The sequence below is a fragment of the Pagrus pagrus genome, assembly GCF_965226575.1.
Source record: "Pagrus pagrus genome assembly, chromosome: 7".
NCBI lineage: Eukaryota > Metazoa > Chordata > Actinopteri > Spariformes > Sparidae > Pagrus > Pagrus pagrus.
In genome coordinates, this window is record NC_140191.1 from 6159444 (window position 1) to 6180729 (window position 21286).

General features: G+C 40.7%; 1 protein-coding gene across 4 annotated transcripts in view; it reads left to right on the forward strand.

Moving 5' to 3' along the window:
* The window catches only part of otud7b (OTU deubiquitinase 7B), a 39468-nt gene that overhangs the window by 2425 nt on the left and 15757 nt on the right, over positions 1-21286 (forward strand). For all 4 annotated transcript variants that reach the window (XM_084358346.1, XM_084358347.1, XM_084358348.1 and 1 more), the window contains exons 2-3: positions 20198-20440; positions 21041-21211. In XM_084358346.1, coding sequence (XP_084214472.1) covers positions 20356-20440; positions 21041-21211 — 256 coding nt within the window. In that variant the 5' untranslated portion in view covers positions 20198-20355. The remainder of the gene's footprint in view (positions 1-20197; positions 20441-21040; positions 21212-21286) is intronic.

The following is a 21286-nucleotide window of genomic DNA, read 5'->3' on the forward strand; positions in this document are numbered from 1 at the left end:
TATTGTATCTCTGTGGATGATGAATCTATTAAAGTTGTGGTTGTGGGATCCACCATGCACTGTGACTTGAAGATGAAAAAGATTTTCAAACGCTGATGCACTCTGTGAGGGTGTGTGAGGTTGCACCGTCAGGCTTCATTGTGCACGTCCTCAACACTTCAAGGAACATATTGATGCGTACAGCAGCACATAGAGCACCTCGGGCAAGCATTTTAGGTTGGGTGTAGCATCCTTCCCTGTGCAATTCAGATGCCAAACTGGCAGAGTGTAACAGGGAAAATATCATGAGATAAGTTCTATAACCACTCAACACGACAGAGACACAGTTTAGCATCTTGGTAAGTAATTACACAATAAGAGCCAGTTTGTCAATGCTTGAATGACTCTACCGGTCAATGCACAAAACAGCCAGTAGATAAATCCACTCACAGCCTGCCTCCAGTGGTACAGAACAAGGCAGAATATGGTTTAAATTCTTTGTTCACCGAGTCATTGCAATTTGATTTTTCTTTCGAACCGCTTGAGTTTTGTTGATCCAAATGAAAATGTGTGGCTTGCAGTTTGCAAGCTTATCATACATGCAGAGATCTCCCACAGTATTCAAATGAGCTGCGGTAAGCATTTCGCTGTAGCCTCATTTGAAAACGATACAGAGGAGATGACACGGATGGCGAGAATGGAAATGTTTTCACTGTTACGTTAAATGATCAGTAATGTGTAGACACTTGAAATGTCTGTGGGAAAGAGCTATCATTTTAAAGCTGCAAGACCGGGTGGCGATGCTGTATTCCAGTTTTGCTGTGACACATAGCAAAGTCATAGGATTACACAATTGAGGGTAGAGCAGTAAAGAACACGTGTGAGTCTCAGTTTGTAGTGTTACAGTGCTGGTAGTTAGTTTAACTTGTTTGTCTTCCTGGTGGGAAACTTACTCTGGAGTAGTACTTCTCTCAGAGGTTTCGTGTTACTATCTTAACCATCTTTCATATCCTTAATGTCTTTCACATGGACCTTACTTACTGTTTTTGCACTGGACGGCTGTGGCTGTTATGACTGCCTTGGTGAATATAGAGTTACACAGGGTAACCATGCCGCTTGAGTAACCCAGAGGGTATGAAAATTTAAATTCGTCTCTCGCTGGGCTCCCCCAAACAGCTGCTCACTAAGTGTGTGTATGTGTGTGCATCAGGGCTCCAGTGTCAGTTTCAGAGCCGGGCCCATTTGGCCGTGGAGGTATTCCCATAGGATCTCTCAAACACGGTCAGATTAATAAGTAAGTAGATGAGTGCTTCTTCGGGTTAGTAGGACAAACACACGACTTTTGTGTCAAGTGTACATCTTCCGCTCAATTTTGCAGCTGAGAGGGCAATAAAGCAAGAGATAAGCCCAGCACCTGCTTCTTTTAGTACAGTTTGCAGGTTTAATTGTAAAGTCAAGATGTAGAAATGACACATCATAAATCTCACATCCGTACAGCATCTGTGATCTTATCTCTACGTTGCTCTGTTAAAAAAGACAGGAACAGATGTGACATGAAATAGAAAACTACCTTCATCCCCACGCTGCCACAGTGAGACGGGGATCAATAGGTGGCTTGTCTCCGAGAGGCCGCTGCGTCCAGACAGCAACTCATAAAACTCTTTGGAGCCCCACCCTCCCCAGCATGGCTGGTTGCCTGCCAGTCTTGTGACACAGCAGCCAGCCAGTGCCCAGGGCTGTTTGTGTCAGGGTGGAGAGACCTAGAACTGAGGCATCTACCTGGGTGCCAGCAGCTGCTGAACAGCATGTTGTGGACAGTGTGCCTTCACTGAATGCTCTGGGATTATATTTAGATAACTCACAGAGTTGTTATACAAGAGAAGTGACTGTAAAGTAGGGTAGAACGGTTATATGAGTGAAGATATAGCCTTATTTACCAGCCGAGCAGCCATAATCCCATACAGCGTGAGACGCCACTCCCACAAGAGAAGCCATGGTAATGAGAGCCTGCTGTATCAGTTACTTTATGCTCTGCACCTTTTCCTCCTCTATGTGCTGCACAGGGTGGGGAATTAATGATTATACTTGCCGCCAGCATAGTTTTATCTGTCCTGACAGAAATGTTGGCACATCTTGTCCTAGAGCTGTTAATGTAACATTACTGCGTCATCAAACAGTCTCAAAGTCGTTAAATTATTGTGGTTAAATGGACGTGTTTGTCGTCTGTTGTGTCTGTCACATCTTCTTTACCATTATGTTAAATAATTTTGCCAGTTTTGATCAATGCACCTGCAGGAGGAGCAGTAGGGGATTCGCTTTAAATAATATCACAGTATTGCAGGGTAGATTTTGGATAAAAATATTTTAGTGATAAGATAAAGTGCAGCTCTCTGGTGGCTCTCTGTTGGATCTGTGTTTACATCTAAAGCCCTTCCACACTTTATAAGTTGCTATCTTATAAGGTAGCAATGTTGTTTGCTTTGCAATGCTTGTTGCTACTGTATGTAATCATATAGTATGTGAAATGGCACGCTGTTATCACATGAATGATAAGACATGGCACACGTCTAACCTGCAGAGCATTTGTCCTCTTTGGACGTGTGTTAGTTTGTAACACGCTGCTTTGAAGATCAATTCGTCAGTCTGCTGTTTGCAGAACCCCTCTTATAGCCGGCAAATTAATTCAATCCAACCTAATATGGCCCAATTTTGTAATAAAGTTTCTTCAAAGTCCAAGTAATTTTTTTTTTTATAAGAAAGGAAACTACAGGAAACAACTGGCAGCTGGTGGATTTGTAAGTTAACAGAGGCTCTAGAGGAGGGTTAGATTGCCTGTCAAAGTGGCTTTAGCTGGCGAATTTATCAATGGTACCAACCGAAATCTGCAAACATTTGTTTAGGGGGGTAGTTCAAAACCTTATAGCAGGTTAATAATAAGCTGTAGATGCCATTTCAGCTGGTGGACCAAAGTGTAGTTTCCTGTGTGGACTAGAAGACATCAGTCCCTTCCCTCCCGCCCTGCCCTGTTGATCCAGGACAGCAGGAGTAATCCCACACACAGCCCTGATGAGGAGCCTGTCACCCAGGATGACATCACACAGGGAGTGACGTGAAGTCGCCCTGCTGTGTACAGGGCCTGGCCTGCAGCACGTGGGGATTCACATGAGCATTAGTGCTGCCCGCCTGCAGAGGCGGGTGCTTGTTCAGCCACTGGCTTTAGATCTAGCAGGGCTTGGTTGGCTTCACATTCAGGCTGATTTAGCATGGGTAAATCTTGAACATTTGAATTAGTCCCATTTTGCAGCACGGTTCTTGCAGTTGTAGCTCCATTTTGTTTCTAATATTCAAGCCTTTTTCTATCTGGCTGCAGTCTTATTTTTTATTGTTTTTGCAGGAGAGGAGCAGATGAAGTAAATTCAAAAACAGAACAGCGTGAGGTTCAAATTAGCGTCTAAGAAATGTCTCATATTCCTCAAGGGTTAATATGCAAATGAAAGCAGTAGTCATCTCGCTTGCCTTCTAAATGTGAATTATGTAATAACCAGCACATTGTTTGTACACCAAGCAAAAAGGATATTTTGGCATCAGTGCCAACCCAGAGACATTTCTTGTTGCCAGTGGAAGAGAACAATGTGAGAGGTTAGGTTTTTTTTTTTGCTTGTGTCCTTTTTCAGTCTGGCTTACACAACTTTGACACAAAACTACTTAAATTAATGTGTTTGTGTGTGTTTATGATATTCATTTTGTTAGAACATAGACATAGATAGGGCTGCATGATATCGTAAAAAATCATGTTGTGATTATTTTGACGTATTACGATTGATTGCTTCATGATGAGAGGTATTGGTCATTTTTGTACCATGATTTTCATTTTCACTGAAAAACTACTAAAATCCTGATGGTTTGACATTTGTTGGGGTTTGCACCAAACTAACACTTTTTCTTACATCACACATTGTCACACATTTGACCTTTATCAAAAAATTGTAGCTTCAGCGATATAGATATTGCACTTGGGCATATTGTTATTTTGATAATATTTCCATTAATTTAGCAGCCCGACTGCATGACAAAGCTTTACAGAACTGAACTGAAGTCTTGTGGTTTTACATCTGTGCCCTTCATAGAAAATATCACTTCATAGATGGTTTTTAAGCATCTGGCTTTAATGTCACACTAAATTGTTTGACATGTGTGGCTCTAGTGGGAATCCTGTAGTATTTTTAGAACATGTTTTAATTATTTTAATCATCTTAGTTAGTACTGTAGAGTCATAGCATATTTTGTGATTCACTGTTGAGCTTCCCTAGTCTTTGCTAATAAAAAGGTGGGCAGCGTTCGGATGGATGCAGAGGCTTGTGTTTCTTCACAAAGGCTAAAAATCGATAAAGAGTCCGCCTGGGTTGAATGAGGACTTCTCACCCACAGAGTCTGGAGTTTAGGTTGGCAGCTTTCTGGAATACTGAAACCAATGCATAATGTCCACCAAGTAAAACAGTGTATCCATCTACATCCCTGCTGCTGCTGTCATCCAGAGGCAGGACTTGGTTTGCAGTACATGCTCTGCAGCAGTCGCACTGAATGTTTTGAGTTTTTCTTTTTGTGCACATCATCTCAAAAACAGCAATGCACTGATGGCAGATTAGCTTCCACTTCCCTCACTCGCTGTGAGGATCAAATATCCTCATTACATTTTCTGCTGTTTCAGGTGTTCACCACACTGACACTGTGCACAATGTAATGCGGTCTCTGTGTGGAATGTGGGAATGCCACTTACGGTCCCCTATAGCCATCTCCACAGTAGCCTGCTTCATGTGGCTGTTAATTAGCACTCCTTGACTGGTGATTACTGGGCCTGACTGCAGTGACATGCCCCGGGCACAGACTATGAACCTCAGTGGCTGACTTTAATGGGCTGCCTAATAAACCATTGCGACAGATAGACGGAAAGGAAGAAAATATAGCTGAGATTTACAGCAAGTGGTAGACGATGTGGAGTCTTACTGTGAGCTGTCTTGAGCTGAATCATAGGGACTAAATCCCAAAACTTCTCTTCTCAAATGGGACACATCCTGTTTAAGAGGAAAACATGCAGATAGGCCTCTTTATTTATTCAACAAAAAGTTCTTGCCATTTTGAGAAGTAGACATCTGTTTATGGGATAAAGTTTTGTCCTGTAGTTGAATTCTCAAAAAGCTTTTTGTCCTTTTAAAATGTGAACTCGTCGTGCCAGGCAGTGATATGCTGTACAGTATTTAAAGGAACTTAGTGAATTCGGAGGTCTCTGCTACATGCGCTGCTACACGATGACATCAGCTCTCAGACACTTGATAAACACTTGCTGCTCAGAATACTGCCCATTTCAGTTGGCTGGACTTGGCTGTTATTACTTTGCTCCGGTGAATATCAGCAAGAGTCCACATTAGGCTGAAGGAAACCACTATGAATCATCTATTATGTCGTCCATGGACTTGGAGACCTTTTGTCTGAAGCCATGTCCCATTTTCCTGAACCAGATTTACACCTTGTCACCTGAATAGTCTGAGGCTGAATCCTCACTTGAACCCATCCTGTGTGTAAAAGGGTGCCCGCCCAGCTCTGCTTGTGTTCAGAACAGTGCGGCCTCCAGGATGTCGTTGTCTTTTTGCTCATTAAATTAGGTTTAAATTGGGCGGGTACTTGGATGTCAAGCTTTAAGAGAGCAGTTGATGTCACCAACATATGATCATCTTAAATTAAGACATTAAGCATTTACCGGGGCGTTTTGTTCCTGGCGGTGTTTAAATGTTTGTTGTCGGCTGCTTTTGAACTCGGCACAGTGCAGAGTTTCTTTGTTCAAACTGTGATTATGAACATTATTTTTAGACTATGTGAAACAGGATGTTGCTCTAATTCGAGCAACTCAGAGATTAGGTGGCAATTCTCTGTTTGCATTCGTATCGTAGTTGTGCTTACACAGTTGCTATTACTCTAATTTAGATACAGATAAGGATAAGGATAGATGTAAGGGGATGCAGTCGAGTGTCTTTAGGAAATCAAGAGGCTGATTGTTAGCCGATAGTGGGAACCAACATGCATTGGCAGTTTACTCAGGTACAATTTGAGGTACTTCTGCTTTACTTGAGTATTTCCTAGTTTTCTCTGCTACTTTATACTTCTACTCCACTACATTAATTTGATATCTTTGGTTACTAGTTACCAGACAAATGACTCAGATCATTCAGTTCAATCTCAAGCAAGTCCCAAACCATGTAGTCCAATCTGTCTGTTATTAATATTTTTGGCCAGTTTATCTAACCTGTTCAGCTACTGTGACAGTGAATTGAATGTGAATTATAATCATTTGTTTATAAATGTAATCAAACAAAAACTTTATTAAAGCTTATTTATTTCTTAATTTCTTCTCAATCAAAACAATATTTCCTCCCCATCACTTTTTAACAGTGAAATACTGACAGATAAGACGAGTCATGCCAAGTCACAAGTCTTTTTAACTTCCAAGTCTAGGCCCATAATCAGTCGGTCTCTATCCTGAACAGCATTTAAAATAGATCTAAACCACTGTGAATGTGTTTCTTTCTTATTCCTCATGTTGCATGGCTTCTGTGAACTATTTTTAGATCAGATGAACTTTATTCAGTTGCAGTGGCTCAGTTATAAAGTTCAAAGCCACTGCAATCTGAGGTTAACACATCTTGTGGTTCAATACGCTCCAAACAATAAAACCATGCTGAAGTTCATGATGTGTAAGTAGATCTTGTTGTCCCCACCTTATTTTGCCTTGAGCTCTCATGGAAAGAAAAAAGGGCTGGTTGCTGAGTTCACATGGATCAGGTTTGGATGTGTCTGAGCCAGCATGCTCGATAGGGAGGCCGGGAGAGGGAAGTCAGACCTGGCAAATTTTTGTGTGATGACTGGACAGCTTTTGGACCGGACCAGCTCGAGTGGCATGGCCTCCGAGAGGGCAGGCGCGGTGTGGAATCTCTGACATCAGCTGTGTGTGCATTCGGGCTGGTGTTGTCTTACGCATTACACACACAGACGCCCACAGCTGGTGGTCAAGGCTTCATCAGGGTTGGAATGTGCATGCTACATGTTTTACACTGCAAAAATGTTACCCGTTAGCATAATAATCATATACTTCAGGAATTTTCTGAAACGTGTTTTGGTTTCCTTGTAGGGAGGCAAGGAAATCTTTTCCTATGTTTTTGGATTTTTGGATCCCCACTTGTTTGTGAGTTCTTGATAAGCTTGACATTTCTTACAGTGTAGGCCGAGACAAGTGGTGAAATATAATTAATATCCTTATTCGGGAAGACAATGACCAGGTCCTTTTCTGCAGTCACATCAGCTCCACTAAAGACAAAAGCTTTTGTTGATTCACATTTAGAGCATTTTTTCAGCTAATGGACTTGAATTGGTCCACTGGTTCTTATAATTCACATGTCAACAATAGCTCTGCGGATGTTCTGCTTTGCTGCAGTTCAGTGGGTTTTATTGGTTTTTCTCCGATGACCGTATTACTGGTTTATTTCCTTTTGTCCAGGGAAATGGTCACACTCCAATTTACTGTATTGATTTCTGAGATGTTAACCAATAGGAACGGGAAACATCAGTCCCCTCCCTCAGTCCCATCTGCTCGGCTGAGTGGGTGAATTAGTGAGGCAGCAGTTTACAAGCATGAGGTAATGGCTAGCAATGACGAGCTAGCAGAATCTGTGTTTGTGTTGTTTGCGTTTTCCTTTTATTACTTAAAGGTGAATCTTTGGTCCAAGGATGGGAAATATATTTGTATTGTATCGTTTTTGTGATATGTGACTATATAATTTTAGATTTTGGATTTCATTATATTGTTATATGTCATAAATGTTGTCTTTTTCTGGTTTTAAAGGCTGCATTAAAGTAAAGTGATAATTATTTTCTGAACCTACCAGACTGTTCTAGTTGGTCTAATGCTTTCTTTTACCCATTTAGTCATTATATTCACATTATTACTGATGATTATTTACCACTTTTATATATACAGTATGGTGTATCATGATACAGCTTTAAAATATCGTACTTTTATTTAAGGACATATCACCTAGCTCTACTTTGGTCTTTCTCCTTTATGAATAACATATTAGTTAAAAGAGCTTCTATAAATGAATTTATTCTAACTTCAAGAAAGGTGGAAGAGCATCACTCGCTTTGCATTGAAACCCTCTCTCTTCAGGGGTCTCGTATACACCCATGGTATTTACAGTTCACTAGTTATCATGTGCTTTAGCATAATGCAGGCCCTTGGAAATGAATGTGCTTACATTGGAATGTTAATATGATGCATCCAGTTGCCCTTGAAGACAACTGATGTTGCAGAAAATGTCTATATAGGCTGAGATACCCTCTGCTTTGTCTTCACAGGCAGAGCAATTCTTCTATGCTGTAATGGGTGGTTTTTTATCTATGTTGTTTTGTCAACACAACTGCAAGCATTGCCCAGCCCTATAGAATAACATTATGCTTTTCCAAGCAAGGATTTTGCCCTGTTGTGCATTTCCTTTTCCAAGGCTATAGGGTCTCCAGATAAGCCCTTTCTTTCTGTAAACCCTGTGCTTTCTATGCATCCTTTAGCAGAGAGCCACTCTGCATAGTACATGTGCAGCAGAGCCATTGTACTGCTCCGTTCAGCTGAGAGAAACTTTGGAAGAACTGGGTAAAGGGCTTGGTGTTCCTCCATTCCTCAGCCAGGCAGCGATCAGCCTCCTTCCCAGCTGTAGCTCTCATGTTATATAATGAGTCAGTGTAGGCTGACTGGGCTCAGTCGGTAACCAGATTACAGCACTCCACTGATAAAGACAGCTGAAGGACAGCCATCTCACCACACCTTTGTTTTTCTTCCTCTTCTGGTTTTCCTCAGTCTTGAAGTGTTTGCTGTGATTGATTGTTCACAGCTAACCCAGCCCTATTTCTAGCACATTTAAACTCACACCTCACTGAGGAAGCTCTGTGGTTTTAAGGGCAATAAGCTACACCTATCATAGACATGTAGAGCACTTTCTTAGACAAGAAACTGTCTGGCAACTCTGACAGCATAAGTGTGCATCAATCAGGTCCAGGTCTGAGGACTAAAACCCGGTATTAAACAGGCCTTGCAGCTCCAACCTTACTGGTAATGTTTCGTATTGAAGAAATTAAGAAAATACATTTCCTATTTATTTAGACTATGTTAACATTATCTCGCACCTTTCGTCTCACTAACTTTACAGTAAGATTAAGACATTCGTCTGGTGCATTTCTGCTGTTCCCAATCCCGAAGAGGGATCTCTCTCTCTCTGAGCTTGTCGTCTAGTCAAGGGGCAGCGGCCAGCTTTCACACAGCGAACCTCCTCTAGTGACAAACATAGAGAGAACTAAACACTCAAAAGTCTGGTTTCACTTCACTAGAGATGATGCTGATGCTCCTTGTTGCCACAACCGCAACAAGTCTTTTGCATGTAAGGGTGGAAAAACAGGCAATCTTTCCAAATAAAATGCGAAGAAATACAACATTTTCCACTGCCTCGCTTGTACAGTAGCTCATCTCTTGTTGCCCCATTCACCTCATGTATGTTATGATTGCTAGCAGGCAAGAGCCAAGAGAATTAGCTTAATTATACAAACATTATTGTCATAGACATTGCAGTTTATTCTGCTTTAAATATGGTTTAATTTGTATCACATTATGGTCTATAGTAGTGATTTGTTCAAATTAGTAGCAGTTGCTACTAAAGCATTGCTAATTCTGTTCTTGATTTGTTTTTTCTCTTAAAAAAGGTCACAAAGAACTGATGAGATTACCATTAAAGTACCAAATCCATTCGCAGTATTAGTAAGAAACAGGGGTCGACCAATATGGTCTTTTTGGGGCCAATATGGACACCAATCATCAGTAATCAAGGGGACTGTTGGCCAATATTTGAAACCGATATATACGTTTGCAATAAATTTGGTGTCAAAATTTAGAATAACAGTGATGGAATGTTACTACAAAACTTTAGTTACAAGTTACTTTGCAGATTCAGATTATTTAGTGTTAATTGGCTATTGGGAAAATTCAGCCAGTCAGTGCATCCATTGTAATAGTAGCAGTGCCGAGCAAATCTTAAAGCCCAGAGAATACTGGACTCTTGAGGTTGACGTTGATTTTTGAGATTTTAATAAGTCTGATAACATTCAACAGATGGTACTTATTTTAGCAAAAGGACGTTAACAAAACAACCAGTCTTGATAGTTATTCCTTATTTGTTTTTGAAAGAAGTGTGACCAAGATACATATATAGCAGGGTGTTTAATTTTAACATCCTTTGAGACACTGTTTCTGACTTATTCTTTATCTGTCCTGCACCCATATCCACTGATACAATATATCTGCAGTTAATATGGTTGAAAAATTGTCCTTGATCTAGCTGTCAGTGCTCATTGTTCTGTCCAAAGGTTGGAAAGCTTTGCTTTCTATCCCACCATCACTCTAGACCAGAGATGGAGCACTGGCCACACTTATCATTCCTGCTAGAACTCCCACCAGTCGTGTTACCCTCCCTTGTTTGCTGACTTAGTGTCCTTTATCTCATTATCTATTACTCATATTGTTTTGCAAGGCTGAGAGGGTGTGTTTCATTCGCTGAGATCACAGGAAATGTTCTGTGATTGAGCTAAAATAGAACTTAGACATTCATAGACGTGGTCATTCATTATGTCGTGACCATTAAAGGGAAACAGAACAACTCAGTCATCCACATTTGGTGACGTCTTGCCACAAACTGGGCTGATGATAAAATAACTCTCAGGCTCGGGTTGTTGTTAAGCCTCCATTCTGATGTAATGTACTCGTCTTGTTCTTTGACCTCAGCTCTTTTACCTCTTAATTGTAAAGCAAAGCTCATATTTCACACGAAGCGTTAACCTTAGTGAGCCAAGGGTGGTGAATCTTCCATTCCAGACATAACAGTCCATGACCCCGTTTCCCTTGTTCACAGAGACCTACTGTAGGTATACACAGCTTAGTTTAATAGGCATGTGGTGAAGTGGGTTGAGTGAAAGGCACAACCCATGATCCACATGTAAATAAAAGTAACTTCTTTACCATAATTCAAAACACAGAACTGGAAAACGCAAATTCAAAACACAGAATATCACGGTTGCCTGTTTACATCTGCGATCTCCGTAAGTACAAGACTGTTATTCTCAGTTATTGACGGACAAAATGCTCAGGTTCCTTCGACATCTCAAACTTTTTCAAGTCACAGTGAACTGTGAGTCACAGAACTTAGAGCATCTTCAACTTCTGTAATGTGATTCATTTCCGAGTGAAACAGAATATGTGGTTGGAGTTTGGTTACAAGTGGGATTTAAATCAAATCCAGACTTTATTGAATCACTAGACTTTATTGAATCACTGAAAAATGATTGCATTGCATAGTGAACACAGCGCGATACAGGGTGGTAGAGACGTACAGAGCTACGGAGCTGAAGGACCATCAACCTTCATCCACACCTCTCCAGAATTAATAAATCAGACCTAAACCACATGCTGTGTTAATGTAAACAAAGTTTTTTTTAATGCTGAAACCAAAACACACCTCAGGCTAAGATACTGCTCTTCCAACACTAGCCAGCGAGTTTCAGCTCATTGTGCAGCTGTTATCCGTGTGTTAACTGTTTTGATTCACTCACACTGCTCTGATAGTGTTGTTTTTGGCAGCAGCAGGCAGGTGTTTTCATCGAAAAAGCTCCACTGCACACTACCTGCCCAGCCCCGAATAGCAGACAGACACACTTAGCAACTAGCTGGTGAACACGAGGGATAATTTTGCAGCCAAACAATCAGTTGATTTCCCACAGGAGTTCATGTAAATCAAAACAGAGCAGAGAGAGAGTGAATATTGGACTTGCTTTAATCATGTGTACACAAACACGACTCCAAATGGATGATAATGTTGCTCTGTAACTGCTGGAAGTGCAAAAAAAGAAACGGTTTACTAGCAAGTTCACCATATCACTGTATGGTGATGATGACAATGTTGTGTTCACATACTGTATACCGAGTTGGCAAAAGTACACACAGTCTTTACTCAAGTAAAAGTAATAAAGTACAGGCTCTGAAATGTATTCAAAGTGTAAAGGTAAAAAGTATCCCTCTGAAGGACATATCTACCGGCCATTTCTGTGCGAAGCTAACTGAACCTCACTTCATATAAATTTAATTCAAAGACTATTAAACTTAAAGGTAGAATCAGGAGGATTTGTCTGAGGTGTTCCTAAACGCATCAGAGAGATATTTGATTGTTGAGTCTCATTTCCAGGACATCAAATAGCCACATTTTGGGTTGGTAAAGCATCCAGAGTACAGCAACAAACTGAGACAATAAGAAAATCCCGGCAGAGGACTGCAGGGATTCTGCAGATACGACACACACACACCTTTTCTCCCCATTCCAGTCTCTCACCATCTCTGCCGTGCGTGATATGCACTGATTGAAATCAGTCTTGTGATGTTAGGAAGGCGGCGTGCAATGATGCAAAATGAAAAAAGACGATTATTCCCCTCAAATGCATTAAAACTGAAGTAATATGCCTGTTTTGAAAATGTAAGGAGTAGAAAGTACAGATACTTGTGTTAAAATGTAGGCAGTAAAAGTAAAAAGTACACTAACAGAGTATTTGTACTTTGTTACTTCTCACCTCTGTACAGTATATACCCATTTTAACAGTGGACAAAAAAATTAACTGCCAAAAGCTGGCTTTTCTCTTCGACGTGATTGTGTATAATCGACATTTCTCCCCCTCCTCAAATGACTCTGCACAGGTATTTAAAGAAGCGAGATGTCTCACTCCTTAGCAACTTCTATTATCACCTCTAGAAAACAATGTGTCTAATTCAAGATGTTATTAGGACTTTTTAATACACTATTTAACATCTTCTGCGTGTAGTCTGATGACACTACTACTCCCTGTTTTCCAGTGCGTGCATGATGACGAAAGTGTAACACGAGAGACAGAGTGAGAGAGAAAACAAATACAAAAAAAACAGCAGAAAGGCAAACTTGTCTTCCTGCAATGTGAAGAAGTGAAACACCTATTTTTAGCAGGTTTATGGGATTAAAAAAAACGGCATATAAGCACTAACTTTGGTGTAAAAGTGGAAGCATTGTTTCTTCTGCCCACAACTGGCCAAAAACAGATCAGTTGTTACAGGCCGAATAACTTTTATGAGTTAAATTAGAAGATATTTAAAGGATTCAGTGTATTGTATCGTGTATGTAAATGGTAGGTTACCACAGCTCCTCTTGAAAAGGATATAGTTCTTGGTGTTCTCACAATTTAGGTCATGCCAAATTGAGTGGACCTTGCTTGGGTAACCTACATAGTGAAGCATGACAAAGCATTTAGATCAGCAGCAGCATCTTTTGCACGCAGTAGGCTAAAGGCTTTGTCTTTCTGTCTTGCCCTTTTGTGTGTCATACGTTTTATTGTTGGTTTCTCTCCTTACGTTCCTTATCTTGGTTTGCTGTAAACAGTAGGTAAGGGCCTCACCCCTGGCTGATAACGACACAGTGTACCAACACTGCTAAATGCTTTCTAGCTAACAACAAAGACGATAATGACAACAGTTTTAATTTATCACCCTTCTTATGAGTATTGTGCTTATTTCTTTTGGCTTTATGTTGGTTGATGTCGCTGAACTGAGTTTTTGATAAAGAAAAATCAGACATGTGGACAGTGATTCAGATGTCTGGAAACAGACTAGCTTTTTTTTTTGCAGATCATGTCTAAAATTGTCTTGTTGGTGTTTCTGCTGCTTGGTTACATAGCTGTTTCACCATTTGGCTGGTGTTTTTTTACACATCTCTTTTTATCACAAGTGTCTCCTTCTTCTTTCCTACATCATTAGGAAGTGATTGCCATTTTTAGCCAAGTCTACATACTGCAGTTTGCACTTGTCTTTTCTGTCGAGCTAGAGAGTCGGGTTTGTTGAAAAAATGATGCCAGTTCAGCTGCTCATTGTTAAACAGTAGAAGATGGTGTCTGTATTCAGCTGTTTCTCCTGGTGTGAATGAAGGTAGCATCTCAAATGTGAGGGGATGCCTTCCATAGGAAGTGTAGAAAAATGTCCCCTTCATAAATGATCTAAAGGCGAGCAAAACAAACCTGTGTCCCTAGTCCCAGCAGTAAATTGACCCTCTCAGCCCACCGAGGGCTGACGCAGTGGGCTGTGGTGACCTCTCGGTCTCTCTCAGTGATCCAGGCCATTCTCCCAGCCCTCAGCTCAGCACCCACGTGTTGTCAGCAGCTCCTGTTACGTAAGCCCTCCTGCCAGACAAAAGCTCAGCCATCCCAGACACAAATCACTGACTGCCCCATGTTGGCAGCAGCGCTGTTAATGTTAGCCAGTAATCCACACAAGGGTCTTTCTTGAATTTTTTTTTTTTTTTTTTTTGCTGATTGCTAAATGGAAATTTTTGGTATCTCAATGTGTCCTTTCCATTAGATAGCTTTAGCATTAGCATTGAACATCCGCTTTAGTGTTAATTTATGAACTCTAGCCCCTGTCAATGTTGTGATAATGACATTTCAAGAGGTAATATCCGACATATATGTTGTAAATGTCCGCCTCAGTGAAAACTTATGAGTTTAAAAAAGTTTTTGATGCAGATAAAGATGCTTGGGATGATTTCTAGTTATTGCATTTTCAGTGATGATAACTGTTTCACTGCACTGCTGTCATTTTAGACAATTAAAGCTTTTGTTAATCTGTTAAATATCCTGCCCCCATAGCAAAATGTTTGATAACCAACTTTGAGGGAACACTGCAAAATATGGGTGTATTATATTTTTTCCAATGAAAATGTAACTTGTAATGCAAAAATTGATCATTCCTACTATCATTCCTGTCAATCATACCACAATAAAAAGATAGCAGTATATTTTACCATATTATGCAGCTCTTAATAGAAAAAAAAAAAAAGGTTGCATCATTTTTAATTAAAAATTGGTTGAATGCATCGTTGAGCAGAACACTATGCAACTCAAAACAAACACACCCACAGTGTTGTGTGACCAACAGGTGCACACTGCGTACCGCTAGCATGCTAAATGCTAATAGGCTCATGGTAGATCTGACCTAGGAGTTTATTTTCACCTTCAGTGAGATGTGTGAAGCCTTTCTGCTGTTTTTGATAATAATCCCTGTCACAGTTGTGACTGCAGAGTGCTCACTGTGTTATAATGTGTGCACGGCTGCACACATGACAAACTTGAGGTGGTTTGTCTCTTCTCTTATACTTTTAAAAACTTAGAGGAGCAGAGAGGCTGAGTGGACTTGTTATATTACACGATGAGAATGATCAAACAAAGATGTTGAACTTGAAGCAGATTGTGGAGGACACCTCAGTGCTCAAGGCTCATTTACAATTATTTTCTTATACTCCCATCCCCTCCAATTTCCCTTGTAATGCAGCAACATTAGTCAGAGAACATTTTAACTGACCTGATTTTTACTTTTATCTATTAATACAAAAGTAGTTTTACTTAAACTTGAATTAAATTTCTTTAAAGTAAAATATTCTAGCAATCTTTGAATCCCTGACCAAGACATGGCAACAACCTTCCTTGATAATGCCTGACTCAATCAGACTTGATAATATGCTCTCAAATCTGATCCAGTAAATAAATGTAAAGTAATAGCTCTTCACTGTCCATATGAGATTGATTAAATCTATTTTAAAAAAAGATTCATGCTTTGATGATGTAATAGTATATGCCTTGTGAGACACAATCTGCAAGTATACTTGCTATTTCTCAGAAATAAATGTTTTATAAGTGTTTCTGAAGGAGATCCATGTAACATTACATCGAATGCATCAGTGTGGGCTCACAGGAATGGCTGATGTTACAGGCCCAGAGTGACAACAGCCAGCCTTTTGTTAGTCTGTGTTGGTACTTTCTGTCCTCAGCCCTTCACTTTTATCGCCCCTTTCACCGTTTTTTTTTTCTTTCTGGCTGTCAGTGTGATGCACTGCGTCACACAAGCCTCCTGCATTGAACTCATTCATACCAGACTGGTGTCACAAGTTAATGTCTCATTGTAAATGTTCAGAGCAGTCTGCACCTGTTTCATTCTTCACGTCATTGTGAAATCAAACTACAGAATTTCATTACATGACTACTAAAAAGGTTAGTTACAGTTTTACTTCTGCACTAATGCTCTCTGCTCGGTCATACTCTTTGTTCTTTGTTCATTCTTTCAGTTTAGGAAGGAGAGTTTAATGTTTAAAAGTCAGTAACCTTTAACTCTCATCCCCCGCATATTAATAATCCCGAATGTTAGGGCATTCCTTCAAACCAAACTCACCATACCTTTAGGGTCCAGGTATGATGTAGGCAGTCAGACACTCTCCCAAGTGCAGACAAAATGTATTTTATAAAATACTAAATATTTACTTCAAGGAGACTTACTATGCTTCCTTATTTTCAAAGTCTGCACCAACAGAAGCTCCTCTCTCCCAGAGAAAACACTGCTCCTGAAACGCTTCGTCAGTAGTCCCACCTTTAAAAAAGGTGTCGCACATTTGCTTAATGTATGCCTGGCAGCTTTATTGGCATGTAAGAATTGATTTAGCACAGCTGCTTTGTTGTTGTTAGCTGTGCTGGCTCAGGCATGTGTGAGCTGACCAATCGGAGCAGAGTGGGTATTCAGGAGGAGGGGCCTTAAAGAGACTTAAACAGCGTTTCAGACAGAGAGTGCAGCACCGGTCAGTATGAGAAAACTGATGTGTTTTTTGTAAACCTATTCTAATAAAATTAAGAGTCCCAATAGCTTGCTATAACTACAAACCTAAACAAAAAGAGCTGATAAACTGACAAATAAGTACAGCCAAAACCTCCTCTAATATTGAAGGAAGGGGGAAATGTGAAAATAAAAAAATGCAACTAGACACAGGCAAGACTCCATGTTGGATCTCCATATTAAAAATATAATAAACCCATTACACAAACTGAACATCTGAACTGATGATGGGGTGATTTCTGCAATGCTGTGTAAAAAGGAACTTTGCTCCTACATACATCTAATACCGTACACGTGTCCACCAAAATCATCCACCCTGCGTCCGACCCGGACAAGGGTCACAAAGGTCAGATGACTCAGGTTGACTGTTTAGATCACTCTCCCATGTGACTGCTGCGCTGCTGTTATTTGGTAGGCTCTGGCAAAAAGGAAAATGCAGGTCAGTCTGATACAGAAGTTGATCCTGGCTCAGCTTTTACTGCAGTGCAGCACAGTCAACGCTAGTGCAGTGTGTAAACAAACATGTAAAAGTCCTCATATTACGGGTAAGAAAATGATTGCTGCCTTGAAAACTTTCTACTTAATTGGGAAATTTTGTCTTTAAAGGAGTAAAGTTGTTTTATTTTTTTTTAGTCTGATAACAAACTGGACTTCCTGGACTGGTTTTTATTACATCTTCTTACTGGTACCTATAGCAACACGCTCACGCCAGCACAGTCCCTGGTGTTTTTTGATGCAGTACTTTTATCGGCAGAACACGGTCTCCCCCACACCTCTGTGTTAGTCTGAATGGGGTGTGCGCCTGTGGTTTTTAAATGTTTAACAGGCCTTCGTCTCACATCTCTGAAGTTGTTGTGTTTGTGCTCAGTAGACCTGAATATGGCAGAATGTAAGGAGACCCTGCAGAGGAGGCTGCTGAATGCCTGGCTTTGCAGGGAATGCGCTAGAAATACTCTGCTGGCTGAGAAAGGCCTTTTGTACTGAAGTCTGTTCCTCCCCTGCGCGCCTCTGTGGCTTTTACTGTAATAATGATGAGAAACCGAGGGAGGTAGGGAGAGAGCGTGAAGCGAGTGAAGGATGGAGAGGTGTAAGAAGAGTAAACTCGTGACTCATCAGGCGCAGTGGAAAAGGGTTCACTGAGTCAGAGATGAGGCAGGAACATTGGGTGGTGGATGAGCCATGGGACGGGTGGGAATAGATGACTGTAGGTAGATTTTTAAAAAAAGTCAGTCAGAACTGGATTAGACAGTTTATGAACTTCAAAGACAGCATAATGACTGGATAATTTTACTATTGTACACAGCAATTTTGTCATTACGTCACTCGTAGAAAATTGTCATTATTCATGTGCTAACTGTTTGTTTGTTTCTGTTTTTAAGTCACTAAGTAAATGATGATAATGCTCCATGTTGCTGAGATTCGCTTTTAGTATAGCAGCTAGGGTTGTAACGATACCAATACTAGTAGTATATTATATACGTAACTTTGCTGGGACATAAAAACTGCATTTATAGAATGATCAAATTGGATATAAACTGCGTAAAAAGTTCAGTGACAAGTCTGCATGACAATACAATAGGCTGATATGCTTCCTGGTTCGGCTGTGATACAGCAGATAATTGGCTTTTGGGGGGAAGGGGTGGAATATGTCAAATAATCGCCATCTCTGGAGTTACGGACTTATCAATTTAAGAAGTGTTTTGTCTCCTCTCCTAGAAGGACTCTGGTATTAGTGAGTATGTAAGTCTTCACTGATCAAATACCATGTAAACGGGGCCCTGCTACTACCCACCTGTATACACCTTCACAGATGTTTTACTGCACGAATAGCCAATATCCAATTATTCATAAATGGCAAGTGACATGTGAGAAAACTGTGACTTCAGTTGTGACTTTCAATCCAGATAATGAAACAAAGTTCTATGGCGTTCTTTCTCTGTATGAATTTGGTCATGTTTTACAGAGGATTTAACCTGAGCCAGGCCTTAAAACAATGCTAGCATTCAGGTAACATCCATACAGGGTTAGTAGTAAACATCTGTTAAAAAATAAAATTGGTACTTGTATTAGCCGGTACGCAAGTTAATGTTTCTGAATCTGTATTGGGAAGGAAAACCAGTATCTGAACGTCTCTAATTACAGCCCTGAGATGGAAGATTTAACTTGCTTTCCGACCCACACTGATCAGCAGGGTTTATTTTTTACCAGATGTTTGAAACACTTACACTTCATACTTAGCCAGCAAAGTGCTGTGGAAGGACAAATGTTACAGACTGTCTGAATGTGGTTCAAAGCCCTGCTGATAAAGTGAATGTACGCTCAGAGAATCTTTCCCGGTGAAATAGAGGCTTTTAGCTTCAGCTTGGCTCCCTCAGTACATCTTTTTAGTCAGTGCTACTTTGATTCATGCCTTTTGTCTGGCCGTGCATTGATTGCCCTCTACATCCCTTGTGTCAACGGCTCATTGATGCTGACTCTTTTTTTTTTTTTTTTTGCTCCCGGTCTTGATAATGTTTCTGTATTGATTTCAGTGCCCAACTGATGCAGGTCCTTTAGGCTTAGCATGAAATTGAAGAGTAAAATTGTCTTAATTGATTTCAAAGGGGCCTCTTCGAAGGAACACTGCTTCCTCCTTTCACACTGCTCACAAGATGTGACTTCAAAATGTACGAGGCATTAAGGACATTAAGGTCCACTTACCCACCTATAAAATACATATTTTTCAATACTGTTATCTGTATCCAAATCCAGATTTCTCCAGCACAAAAACAGGCAAATATTGACATTTGATACCAGTTCTTGATATCTTATCTATCTCCAACTGATTCAGAGCGAAAGCAAACTCTATCTTGGCTCCATGTTTAACACTTCACACAAATGACTTCCCTTCTCTTCCACATGGTTTAAGTGTTATAAGGTTTCTGCTCAGACCCTCCGTGATCTGTTTCTCTGGCAGAAAAATAGTCTGTTTACATATTCAACAGGTCACATCTGAAGGCGGTGTTGAAGCACATTGGTCTCAAGTCAAGATTTTGAAATAGACGCGTCTTAAGTGATGCATCCTGATGACTTTTCTGATTATATAACAGCTAATTACAAAGTGCTCACAGAAACAGGATGAAGTTGCCCACATGATAAACATCCTAAGTTGAACATCAGTTTGTCAAACCTGTTTGCAGCCAAAGCTGTTGTCTTGGGTGGGACAGGTGACGCCAAAGGTGTCAAGTTAAAAGCAACCAAGTCACAACAGGCTTGTATTTGAAAAAATGTTGAGTTCTTTATATCCGTGTGCTTTTCATTCACTGTTTCGAGCTCTAACTCTTCTTTCATTTCTTGTAAGCTATTGTTTATTCCCCTTGTTTAGTGTATTCCTGCAAGTTTAATCTCATTTTATCTCTCCTCTCTTTTCAGGTGTGGCTGGTAGAGTAACACAAGGTAGAGGACTGGACCCCCTCCCCCCCATCCCCTGGCTGTCCTGTCACGGAGAGCAGAGTCCGTGTTTGTTTTTCTTTTTTCTTTTTTTTTTTTCTGTCCAGAAACAACCCGCAAACTTGTGAATTCATGATCACATGACCGTGGATATGGACGCAGTCCTGTCCGACTTTGTCCGTTCCACTGGAGCTGAACCAGGATTGGCCAGAGATCTGCTAGAGGGTGAGTCTCAGAGTATTTATGTTTTTATAGTTGTCTTAGTCACTGCTGTCCTTGTGGGATGATTTGTTTGATGTAATTGACACATTGTAAACTCCAATAATTCTTTATCAAATGAAGTTAAACTTTATGAGCCTCCACCCTTTATATGATTAAGAAAGAAAGGGTTAGGCTGGAGAGTGAACTCGACAGTTGGTGATGTTATGACCACTGTTCAAGTCAGTGCTTCTGGCTTGTTAATGGTAATTAGACTATCATACACTAACAGGAGGAAGGTATAGCTGGAGTCAACAGGGCTCCTGTTGCCTAGCAGCAGCACAAGTTGCAGATAAGAATATGGGTTAAAAATGTAATGCAATGCAGTGAACAGCAGCAAGCCAGCGAGCCGAGACGTGCTCCAAATTCTGATATTTACTCGAGTGCAGGAATGTGCCAGTGGCCTTTACATAAGATAAGACAGCCTATGGTTGCACCGACTCGTGGTAAATATTTAAACTCATTAGAGGAGGTGTCATCTGCTCGACATAGAAACAGGATTCAGGTTGTCAACGATGGACCTGGTGGCTCAAACGGATGTTCCTGTCCTTTCTCTCTTGTCCGTAGGCAAGAACTGGGATTTCACCGCTGCCCTCAGTGACTTTGAGCAGCTACGACAGGTGCATGCTGGGAACCTGACGTATTCGTTCGCTGAAGACAGGACGTATCTGCCTCCGGAAAAGGAGATGGCGAGGGTAGGGCGGCCTGTGCTTCACCGCCAAGATGAGGTGGTGCAAGGTGAGGCCAACAGCAAACTTGTGTTTTTCTGTTGCATATCATAATTTCACTGGTAGATATGCTTTAAAGTGCTGA